The sequence below is a fragment of the Cygnus atratus genome, chromosome Z, assembly GCF_013377495.2.
Source record: "Cygnus atratus isolate AKBS03 ecotype Queensland, Australia chromosome Z, CAtr_DNAZoo_HiC_assembly, whole genome shotgun sequence".
Taxonomy (NCBI): domain Eukaryota; kingdom Metazoa; phylum Chordata; class Aves; order Anseriformes; family Anatidae; genus Cygnus; species Cygnus atratus.
This window is the reverse complement of record NC_066396.1, coordinates 52,173,346-52,185,509: the sequence shown is the minus strand read 5'-3', so window position 1 is coordinate 52,185,509 and position 12,164 is coordinate 52,173,346. Positions and strand designations below refer to the sequence as shown.

Below are 12,164 nucleotides of genomic sequence, written 5' to 3'. Positions count from 1 at the left end.
CATGAAATGCATAATGCAGTTTTATGGAGGAATCTGAAATGTGTTAGGGAACATCTCCTTGAAAGGATGTCTCTCAAATTATTGGAGAAATGCACAGGAGACAGAAACATTAAAATGAACAGTGCAGCATATCAAAAATGGTATCATCTAAACAGTGCTAGGCTGCCAACATATCTTCTCTACAATCCAAGCCAGTGTTTTCATACTACAGTAAAGCTGACCTGTTTTACAATTTGATGTTTCTCTGCGGTTCATAATAAAAGGTTTAGAAATGTTCAAAATGTTGAGTGGCTACAACTGTTGTTTTGTTTTGTTATCCCTAAAGACCAAACTGGTACCCAGTGAAATATCTGTTAGGGCCTCACACGTAGTGTAGTTCAATTAAAACAGATATGATGTGCCTTACCTGAATTACAATAATCTCTTATTTTATTCATTTCTAGTCTGACCTATAATCTAATCTACTCTGACCATTTCTAATTCTGATATACTTTCCTTATATGGAGACAAGACAATGATAAAACAAGCTTGAAAGATGTTTTGGCTGAATTGTTTCCTCCAGCAAAATGAAACACATGGCCACCAAGTCCCACGCTCCCAAAACAAATAAACCAAAACCAAATGCAATTGCACATTAATTGTTTGGTAATATCTGGTTGTATTTTTTTATATATATACAATCGACAGGGTAAAGTTATTTTTTTAGGAGTATTCTGTAACATTGTGAATTGTGACAGCAAGATATAATTGTCTCTGAAAAATACCGTTTGTATTGACATATGCATTTGAAACTATTCTGACTTGCACTTGCTGGACCAACAGATAAAACATCATTCCTACTCAGGGATGTGAGGAATCAAGGCTGTAAAGATGTCATTAGCACTGGCATCTGCAACCCCTAGTTTTAGGATTGGTGGAGCAAGGAGCACATAGGTTGAAACAAACAATCAGAAGGCTTCTACCGTTAGAATTCTCTTATTCGTATGTTTTCTTCTTCAGGTCCTGATTGTCTGCAGTACAGGTTTGGCTGGGATTATGTTGCTGAATTACCAACGAGATTACACTGTCTGGGTGTTGCCTCTCATCATTGTCTGCCTCTTTGCGTTCCTGGTTGCTCACTGCTTCCTTTCCATTTACGAAATGGTCGTTGATGTCCTTTTCTTATGTTTTGCCATCGATACAAAATACAATGATGGAAGCCCTGGGAGGGAATTCTACATGGATAAAGTTCTCATGGTGAGTTTCCATTGCACTCTAAGAATATGGTTCCATAGGATCAATTTATTGAGAGTGGGGTGAATGCACTAGCTGAGTATAAAATTTATTTATTTTTAAAATTTGGATTACCACACTGTCTTACTCATGACTCGATCAGCCAAGAGTGGTGTGGTAAGCATTAGATTAGTGATGCATCCCCGCTGCTATTGACTTCTACTTGCTGACAGCTCAATGAGCATTCCTCATACAGAGTCATACTCCTGGGTGTCATTTCTTGTAAAGGATGCAGTGCAGAACAGAAGGAAGAAAACAATGGGTAAAGGTTTGCTTCTTGTTCTTTCCTGAAAAGGACCTCTCCTGAGATGTGGAAGAGAACAAATGTCAGAATATTCCACCCCACACAGAGCTAGTGACTATGTTGAAGAAGCAATCAGAAATTGCTTCTCAGTCTCTCATGCACAAAAGCAACAGGTTTTTCATTCTGTGCTTGAGCCTTGATACTATGTCAAGGCCCTGTGCACAATTTATTTTTAATTTGTTTGTTCCATCTTATTACCAGTTCACTCTAACTGTACACCAAGATGTAAAAATTGTGTTCCTCTGACCATTCAGTTTGTTACTGACGGTCATTTCTTGATAATGTTTTTCCATTTTAAGTGGCAGCCACAGAATATGTCCCTGTAAAATGCACCCCCAGATGTAGGCTCGTGAAAGAGTCTTGTGACTTCTTAGCGAATTTTTCCTTCCTTTTTTTTCTTTTGAATACTTGTTGGAAAAGTGTGCCAAGAATTTAACTTTACGTTTTGGTAAAACACTACAGAACCTAGAGTATATAATGAAAATGCTAGCTGTTGACTTGCTTTTTAGCAAAATGTTATCTCAGAAGTAAATCATAGAAGCCTTGCAGGCTTCTTTAATCAACAGCAGGTATCATGAAACATTAGCAGCTAAAGTATACTGATATTTGTTACAAAATGCCTCTTACCTTTAAGAGAAAAGAAAAGATTGAAAGGGGAATTATTACCTTTGTTAGTCTTTGAATAGGTAATTTTGACTGGGGAAAAATTGAAGAATTTGCATTCAGGGAGATCAACAAGACCTTGCAAGTAATTATCTTCAAGTTCTGTTTAATGGTTCTAACATTACACACAGTTCACAGGATAGGGTGTAATAACTGGTGTCTCTGTTTTTGTGATAGTCACCCTCCTACATTCCTTCCCGATAAAGGAGAGCTTAGTGGTCAATATGTAACTTACAACAGCACACAACGACAGGTACCTGTCTGGCTTCCAGTTCTTCAGAATTAGATGATGGAGACCCTTGTGGCTATCTGGCAGGCTCTTTTGATATATCATGGGCAAGTTTGAACAAGAGGAATGGAAGAAGCAAGTTTCATTGACATTTTGAGCAGTTACATCTTTGAAGTTTTGTATCTGGATTAGATGCTTGGAGCCTGCCCTAAGAAAGTACTTTTCACATTATTGCTGTTTTTCAGGAGTTTGTGGAGAATAGTAGGAAATCTATGAAGGAAGCTGGCCGGGGAGGTGGAGCTGAGGGCAGAGAGCTAAAACCAATGGTAGGTGCAGATGAGGAGGTGGCGATCCTCCAAGAGTTTCACTTTTACTTCTTCTCCCTCTTTGTCTTTACTGACTGCACTTCTTCAGGAGAAGTTTTTGTTCTCTGTATCACTCAAGATGTTCTGCTTTTTCTGTTTGTGAGCTTGCCTATCACCTGGATGGCAGAGTTTTTGTCACAGCTGAGACCATCTCCTGTAAAAGTAAGATGAAAGGAACTGTGTCATATGAAACAAATGCAGTATCATTTCATCAGGATTAGTAGTGCATGCTATGTGGTATACAGACAGTCCCAACTGCTGAGTACTCTCAAAATAAGATGATGATGGAATTCATTACACTATTCTGACTTCAATCCTCTTTTCAGTCCGGAATTAAACAATTTTTGTTTATCTTACATACACTGTAAGAGCCTGAAGAATACTACTGAGCACATCCATTGTTGCAAAGTAGGACCAGGCATTTAAAGCTCTCACCAAATTATTTTATACAGTGCCAAGGGATTGTATACAGTGATTCCTTTCAACCTGCTCAAATGACATTTCTCCCAGTTGTTTTATTGCCAACTACTTATGTTGCTTGTCTCTTGTGTGCTCTTTCCATCTCACACTGTCAAATATGCAGACAGTGAACAATGCATCATTTATGCTTCTGCAGCCTGTCTTACTTATGATGTGCCTGTTAGGAAGGCATTGCATGTCTGAGTAGTCTGGAATAAGGAACAGCCTTACGTGGTACAAGTAACAGATAGGTGATGGGTTTGGAAAGTGGAGAACTGAGAGCATATGATGGAGAGCCAGGCTGGGCAAAGTATGACTTGTCATCATGCAATATGACTTTGTGAGTTACAGTCTTCTTCCATCGTTACTTTCTCAGAATATCTGGGGCCTGACTCAGTTCCTTAACAAGTGTACATTTTGTTAATGTAACGGAATCCGAATAAGTGTATGATAACAGTAAGAATTTTTTGAATGATGTATGTGAAGCCATGTTGCATGAGCACTTTTTGACGTGGCTGGAATGAGTTCCTGCTGTAGAACTGATAGATGTGTAGCTTTGTGTGTTTTGCTATTTCATTATAGCATACCAGTTTCTAGATTTGCTTATGCCTAAATGCTGCTGTGTTTATACATTTAAAAAACTAATTTTGTGCTCATTTAATGTTTTCTTCAGGGAGTAATTCTAGCTGTTCAAACAGACACTTACGTTGGGATTTTCAGAGTGGCCTAAACACTATAAAAATAAAGCTACCATTAAAATGGTTGAAAATTGGGTTTGCAAACCCTCTAGTCATATGCACAAAAAATCTCCATCCAAAATTTAATGTTAATCTCTTAATTCAAAATACTGGTTTACATTAAGTGGTTTTCTACTTATGTTCTCCTCAGTGCTAGCATAGACCACTAGTCAGACTTGTACTTGAGTAACTAAAGCATGGATACTAAAACCTATAATCACCCCCTTGTAAAAAGACAAACCAAGTACTTGCAAGTCAAGCATCTTTTTGTTCTTTTAGAAACTTGACTCTAGGCACTTGAGTCTGGCAATGACAAGAAGTCCTCCTAGGACTGCTGGGGAAGATGCTGAGCACTTGGGACTCAGCCTGAGTGTCCTGTGCTGAATTACTCCCAGTTCTGCTGCTCATTTGATAGTCTTGTTTGGAACTGACTGGGCCTTGTTTTCTCAAGAAGTCTTCCATTTTGGGGTGTTAAACTCCAGCTGAATAGGTTCTGAAGTATTAGGGTCTCGCTTACTGACAAGGGCTGCACACAGCATAGGTAGTAGCAATTACTGCTTCTGTGAAATTTATAATGCTTTGCCCAAAGGCATTGTTAAAGGTTTCAGATTCATCTGGATTAAGATCATTAACAAGTCTATTCTAATAGTAGCACCTGTAGTCGCCAAATTGGGTGTCTCAAAATTAGCTTAATTTTTCTTAAAAAAAAAAAAATAAAATAAAGTCCTTACTGTTTTGCCTCTGTCCCTTGAAATGGATATTTTGTAGGTATGACAATTAGTTCTATAAAAGTCAAGTGCCCTAAATGCATTTCTGTTTTAGATAGGTATTAATAGCAGAGATGAGGAAACATTTTGGACCTTCTGTCTCCAAAGAGACTGTCAAGGCACAAGAAGAAAACCTTTTCACACTTCTTTCTTTATGGTTTCCAGTGACCTCTTTGACTCAGTTTCTCCTTGTCCTTTGGCATTTGTCTAAGACTATACTGTATGACTTTGTTTTCTAGGCCTCTGGAGCAAGTTCATCTTGAAACTAGCCAGCCATATTGGAACCCATTGACATTCCAAAACAAAATATATATATACATATATACATACATATATATATATATATATAAAATAAACAGCCAAAATCAGAGAAAAGGAACAGGGATTTAATACTTTTTTTAACAATTATTTTTGTGAAACATGTACTCTTTTCATACGGGTGGCTTTTACAAGCAGCTTTATCATTGTTCCATTTTTTAAAAATTATTCATTGAAGTCATGGAAATGTTGATTCTTATCTGCTTGATATTTTACAATCTGGAGGAAGCATTGTAAAGATAATCTGAAATGATGATTGCGTTTAGGGACAGATTTCCCATGACACGGCTAATCTGCTAAGTGTTTTATTTGTTTAATTTGTTTAAATTTGCATTAAATTTAGGACAGCCACATGTGAGGAAAACCTTCAAATCAAGACAAGTCTTAAATTTAGGTTTTTAAAAGGTAGTTTCAGTGTGAGTTAATTCAGTTCTAACTGGTTTGTAAGCAGTCATTTTATTTCATAGCCCTGGTAGGGCACAGTTTTGTTTGTCAGTATCAGATATCACAATAACCAACTCCTCAGGTATTCAGGTGTGTGGGAGCCCTTGCATCTCCTATTCAACAGAAACTATAAAATGGGGAATAATAATTTTTATATGCAATCTACTTCCTGTTTTACCTTACTTACCCTCTTACCCATTCTCCCCTATCCTCCCCTTGAGTTCAGTAGCCTCCTTCAAACTTCAGCAGTGCTCCTTTAAGGGTATGGATTCTTCATATGAGCAATTCAGATAACAGATTATTAAAGCTCAGTCTTAGCCATACTCATGATTATTTCATGACTAGATATAAAGATGCTGAGGATGGGAAAAGAAATGAACTGTCTTACTGTACAAAAAAGTACTGTATGTTTCATTTCATTTAATGTCAGGGAGGTCTGGGATGTGGAAGGGACCATTCCTTGCCTGTTTTTTCATCCATATTTCTATGTACTTTAGCAGGTGGTTATAACAGAAAAGGTCAGAGAAACATTTCTTTGGAAGTGTAACTGCCAGGATAGTTATGTAAAGTCATCAAATAATGATAAGAGAACGTGTTTTTTGTTTTGTTTTTGTTTTAAAAAGAAAGATTATTATGATTCTGAGATATTTGCATTTTTTCAGTCTGGAAGTTCACCAGATATGAATGCTACTATTGAATTGTTCAGCATATTGTAATGGTAAATGCTTAGAAGTGTATTGCTAAGAATTCATGATCTGTCAATGCTATATACTCCTTTTGTTACAATTTTTTTAAGAAAACTATTTTTGTTAATGTAAAGTTAATATTTCAGAGCAGAATTTTTAAACTTATTGCACTAAATATAAGCTCTGTACAAATAAGTAATGCCTCAATGGTTTGATCACTCCATTCAAGAAAATCTTTTGAAAGATAAAAGTCCTTCTGTAGAAGCTCTACAATGGAGTGGAGAGGTATGTCTAGGTAAAGAAATGCACAACTCATATTATTGTGGTTTAATAAGTAAGCAGTTCTCTGTGCTTCCTTTCAGAGGATCAGACTTTTAAATTGCTGCTGAGGGTTTAAAAAGATAGAGTATCGTGTAACTAATCAGTGCTCTTACCTTTTAGCAATAGTGGAATATTTCACTTTTGCTTCTGTAAGTCATTTGATTCTTAGATTTGCTTAGTTTTCTTTCAGTAAGCCAATTAATAAAAAGATTTTCTGTTTTCATATCACAGAAACCAAACTGTATGAGAAGTAAGAAAATAAAAGTACATTTAGAAATGCTATCTGGGGGGGAGGCAGGGAGACAGAATTATCCAGTCTTGCAAGCATTAGACACTTGTTTATCTGAACCATATCAGTAACTCCACTGACATCAGGAGGGCTCTCTTACATAGGGAAATTGTAAGTTATACATCTGTGCATATGTGTATGTTAACTGGACTAGAACTTCAACCTAGGATTCAAACTGGAGCACTGTCGAGGCCTCTCAATGTGAGTTAGAGGTCAGGCTATCTAGAAGAAGCAGTTGCACTGAACACTGATATTCGTGTAGATCAGTGGGGTTTAGCAACAAAAATTTTAAAACTGGCTCAGATGAGTCCTAGAAACTGGATTCCAAGGCTAAGAGACTTATCACATACGCAGTTGCTTCCAGAGAAACTGTAATTTCTGTCTTGTTTGGAAATTATTGGAGGTGCTTTGATCGAAGCCTTGGATTCTACTCATTTTGACAACAAATACCTGCCGTGACAAGTTCTGCAAGTTTGTGCTCTCTGCTCACTCGAAGTGGGAGCTTTTCTCTGCAATCACAACTAGGACTGCAATTGGAAACAAATTTTGTATTTTTGTATGACTTGACTGTGCACCATTTTTATAGCAGTTTATCCTGTTTTAAAAATAAATTTGTTTTATTTACATGGTGTTTAAAAGGTACAGGCAACACTTTTCTATGGGTAGCTGTAATGTTTAAGTGACAAATCTATATCACTACAGAGTTCTTAATAAAATCATATGCACCATTCTTGAGTGTGTATCCGGCATGCAGAGCTTTTCAGTCATGCCAAAATGCATTCCATCCACATGCAGCCTTTCCCGTGGCCCTTTAAAGCTTTTGAATGTTCTTTGAAGTTCATTTGCAGCCAGACTACAAGCTGCCCTCTTCCAGTGCGGTCTTGTGCAAGGAGATAAGTAAAAGACTGGAGTCTAAAGAGACAATTTTCAGGACAAATTTAGCCTCTGCTTTCCTCCCCTAGTGGAGGTAGTGGAGAACATTTGACATGTAAATCCCTAGTTGGCAGTAGAGTTGCTGGGGACTGCCAATTGTGATGGATTAAATATTCTTTTTGCCAGCTGGTTATCAAGGCCAGTATATGGACTGCTTTTTGGGAAGCAGTCTAGACCAACTAGTGTGGTGCTGCACTGGGAATAACACTGCAGGAGGAGCAGATGAGGCAGCTGAGATACAGAAATCATCTCCTTGGAAAGTCCACTGAATCAAACAGTGCTTGAGGACTGGTGCTTCAGGCTGGACAATCTGGGTTTAAAAACCAAGCCAATATGATTACTGGTTCCCAGCATTTGTTTTTTGCAGCCAGTCTGTACCATAGCCTCTGATCAGCTAGGCTTCAAAGGAAAAAAGCATGCCATTCTTTTTAATTGTTTATTTTTTCACGTTATATTACCTTCCTTTTTGTTTTTGGAAGCTAAGCAACATGTTATTGCTTCTTTCAGCCCTAGAGAATATTTGTTCTTTTAGCTCTCATTTCTGTATTGCTCTTTCAGCAAAGGAGTGCCAAGCGGTCAAGTGTCAGCTCCCCTTGTCCCACCGATCTTAGCACATGCCTTCTCACCTTCCCAAGGCAATGATTCAGGATATCACCTGGACCGAATGGGAGGGGGTGTAGGTGCAGAGCTGAAGTTCTGAGATGGTTTTGGTTTTTTTTTGTGTGCGTGTGATACCACTCCATCACGATGCTTGCTGTGATTAGGAGTGCAACCCATCATTTCTACGATGTCGGTGCTGCTCCGCAGCTAGACAAAGCATGTGGTATGGCCAGTTTAGATCTGCATCTTCAGCCTTCCATTAGCTTACGTTCACGCTCCCAGCTGCCAAAAACAGGATTGGATTTTATATGTGGCCTTAGCTTGGCATGGTAACCCAAGGACTTTCTGCGTTAGGAAAGCGTGTCCTAGAAGGGACAACCTGAAGTGGAAAACCAAGTACATGTTGTGGTGGGTTGACCCTGGCTGGCAGGTAAGCCCCTACTCAGTCCCTTGCTCCCTCCCTCCCAGGAGCACTGGGGAGAGAATCAAAAGGGCAAAAGCAAGAAAACTGTTGTGGGTTGTGGTAAAGACAGCTCGTTAAATTAAAGGAAAAAAATCAAGAGAAGAAAGACAACACCAACCAAGTGATGCAAAGGCCATCACGCACCACCTCCCACCAGCAGACCGATGCCCAGCCACTCTCTGAGCAATGGCTACTCTGGAAAACTATCTCCCTCACTCCAGTCTTATTGCTGAGCACGGCGTTACATGGTACGGGGGAGGTTTCTGTGGCTTCTTCGGGCCAGCCGTCCTGGCTGTGTCCTCTCCCAGCCTCTTGCCTGCTTTGTGGGGAGGGCAGGGGGGGAAACGAGAAGGCCTTGTCCCTGTGTGAGCACTGCTCAGCAATGGGTAAGGCACCAGCGTGTTTTGGTCACGGATCTAAAACACAGCACCGAGCGGGCTCCTGTGAAGACAGTTATCTCCATCCCAGCCAGTCCCAGTGCACAGGTCCACTTACCCAGTAGTTAATCCAAGACTCACTTTCCACGTTTCTGTACAGCACCTTCTCAGGGTGGTTACTTCTTTCTGAAAGGGCTTTTTTCAGAGTAGGCGATTAGCCTGCTCCACAGTGCTCCCTTTTAGGGAGGGAGCAGGGTATGCTGACTCTTACTCTTTCAGCACAAAATGGGGATGTAAAGCAGAAATGAGCCCTGTCTGTATCAGCGTTCTGGCAACTGAGCAGCCAGCGCTGGAGACAACATATTTAATGTGCCCTCAGGGCCTGCACTTTAGTGGTTTGCTCTGAGTAGTTATGATGTATTCTATGAATGTATGTTACAGAGTCAGAATAAAATGCATGTAGCAGACATATACTCATCATCATCATCCAGTGATCATTTGGTTCTGAATGCGTATTACATGCTGTATTGAACATAGCATAGTCATTTTAAGAAACACTAGAGATTAAAAGTAGATACCTTACAGTGCACATCCCGGTTTTGTAAATCATGGCTTTGCCTGTGCAGATACTGTTTACTAAATCTAAACAGCTCAAGTCCATTGTTTCTTGAACAGCTTGCGTGTCCCATTATCACTACAGAAATCCTATTTCATCTTTGTGGAAAAAAATCCAACAACTCCTTCCCAAAGGAGGAAACTCCTTCCCCTCTGTGGGAGAAAAAAACAAAAAACACCACTGTTTCACAAAACAAAACCCAACAGACTTACCTGAAGCATTTCTTGCACTCAGCTTGTTTGTTGGGATGATGGAAGTTTACTCTAAATATTTAATTTTTCAGTGCTCTTCCAACTATTTCACCTCTGCTGTTATTTCCATCACATTGCAAGAGAGATAATGGAGATTAGTAACTTTGTATTTCTTGTGCTCTGTAGCAAATACTGTTCTCAAGATATATTTTTTCTTTTATATGTAGAGAGATGAGGGAGGAGAGAAAACTCCTCTCTTCCGATGTGGGTTGTGTATGGAAGGCAGAATTTCTGGTCTAGGATGGAACTGTTGGGGTATCTTGCAGTGTTTGCAAGCTGATGCAACCAAGCCAAAGCTCTTCAGAGACATTAGGATTATGAAAATATTTCCAGGGATAATAGGTAGCATGAATCCATCTAAAAATACCCATTTGGAGGCTAAAATACTTGGCATTCATTTGAGAGAAATCAGCTAAAACAGAACTATCAGAAAACTAACAAACACCATCAGATTCTACTCCCCTGTCTCGCTGAAGCAGTGATGTGATGTGTGAATATGCTGAGAAGCATTTGGTACTTTTCTGTAGAAGTGTAGGGCTCCCTGTAGAATCAAAGTTGCAAGAATTTGGAGCAAAAGTTCTAGCTAACCAGCAGAATTAGCTTGATTTCAGTGACTTTAAAGACAGCTCTGGCATCTCTGTGTGTGTGTTGGAACATCCTGGTAGCATTGGGGGTTACCATTCCTCAAGTGTGCCACCTCTCCCCTCTGGCTTGAGTGAAATATGCGCAGGTAAGGACTATTTCAGAAGGATGTAGTGTGGTTATGAAGCTGAATTACTCCTGAAATCCAGCAGAAGTTAGGCACTGACTGGAGTTCCTGTGAAAGTCATAAATTGTAACTTTCAAATAAATACTGTATGTGCTCCAGTGTTGGTATTGGATGGGTCCGTCCCTGCTCAGACTGAAAAAGGAGAATGTCTCTCATTAGAAAAATACTGCAGCAGACAGCGAGGTCGTCTGTGTGAAGGGGGTGAGTGAAGAGAACACAAAAAAGGGTGTTTTGTTTCCAATACAGTCAAGAGAGCAACTGCCAGAGGGTGGGTGGAGCCATGGAGAGCAGAATTTCAGAGGTAGAAAATATTTCCCAGGATCTTCACAGTAGTTAAGAAAATTCACATTCAATTTCACAGATATCTCACGGCAACATCCCCTGTGCCCTGCTTTTTGTTTTCTAATTATTATTATTATTGTTGTTATTATTATTATTATTATTATTATTATTATTATTATTATTTGGCTCTGGAGCTCATCAGAGTAATAAAGAAGGTATAATCCCATACCTATAGAAGGAGATTATTTTTGTACTGTGGATTGTGTTGCTGGTTACAGTAACTGCAGTAAGGAGGCAGGAAAATCTTCTGAACAGATGCTAGAGGCTTGACAGTAGTTCAAACAATACTTGTGTTGTCATAGCCCATCAAAGCTTTACACACAGACAAAAAGTTTTTCATCCTCTTTCGCTCATAGTTCTAACAGGGCTGTCAAACCCCTGGACTAGTTTAGTGATTTACATTCAATAAAGATGAATTAACAAGTGCTCCTTTTTTTCCAATGGAATGCCACCTCCTTTTGGAATGGGAAAAGTAAACATGAGACTGTTTATTGTTGTCTGAGAACTTGAAATGTTTTATACTGCAAGCTGTGAATGCAGGAAGAGAAGGGAAATTTAACAGTGCTGATCTAATCTTAGATTTTCTGTGTAAACTGACATTGTGCCAGAATACTGATGCAAAACTGTATTTTAGTCTAAGAAATGTATAGATTTTTTAATGTATCAAAATAAAGTTTGTTTTTGGTTAAATAAGAAAGAGTTCCTGTCTCTGTGGGGTACTAAGACCTCCTCTTCCTATTAGGAATGCTGTCTTATAGCCCTGAAAGCAAGCAGAGTCCATCCAGGTCTTTGCTTAAGCTTTGCTTTGCTCTGTGCCAGCCTGCCCTTTAGATGAGAAGCTGCGGTAGTGCTGCGCATAGCTTTTTGTCTCCCTCACTGTCCTGGTGCCAAAAAGCAAAGTGATGCTAGTGGTTTGCTGAGCTGGGTGGGAAGAATAGGGTTTTGCAGAGCAAGTGGGT

General features: G+C 39.2%; 1 protein-coding gene across 2 annotated transcripts in view; it reads left to right on the top strand.

Annotated features, from left to right (window-relative positions):
* The window catches only part of SLC44A1 (solute carrier family 44 member 1), a 67,749-nt gene extending 55,847 nt beyond the window's left edge, over positions 1-11,902 (top strand). Inside the window, exons 14-16 of one of the 2 annotated variants that reach the window (XM_035570092.2) lie at positions 1,000-1,236; positions 2,714-2,794; positions 5,036-11,902. In XM_035570092.2, coding sequence (XP_035425985.1) covers positions 1,000-1,236; positions 2,714-2,794; positions 5,036-5,059 — 342 coding nt within the window. In that variant the 3' untranslated portion in view covers positions 5,060-11,902. Of the gene's footprint in view, positions 1-999; positions 1,237-2,713; positions 4,696-5,035 lie in introns of those variants that run through there. The other variant, XM_035570093.2, reaches the window with a different exon arrangement.
* Positions 11,903-12,164: the final 262 nt, after the last annotated feature.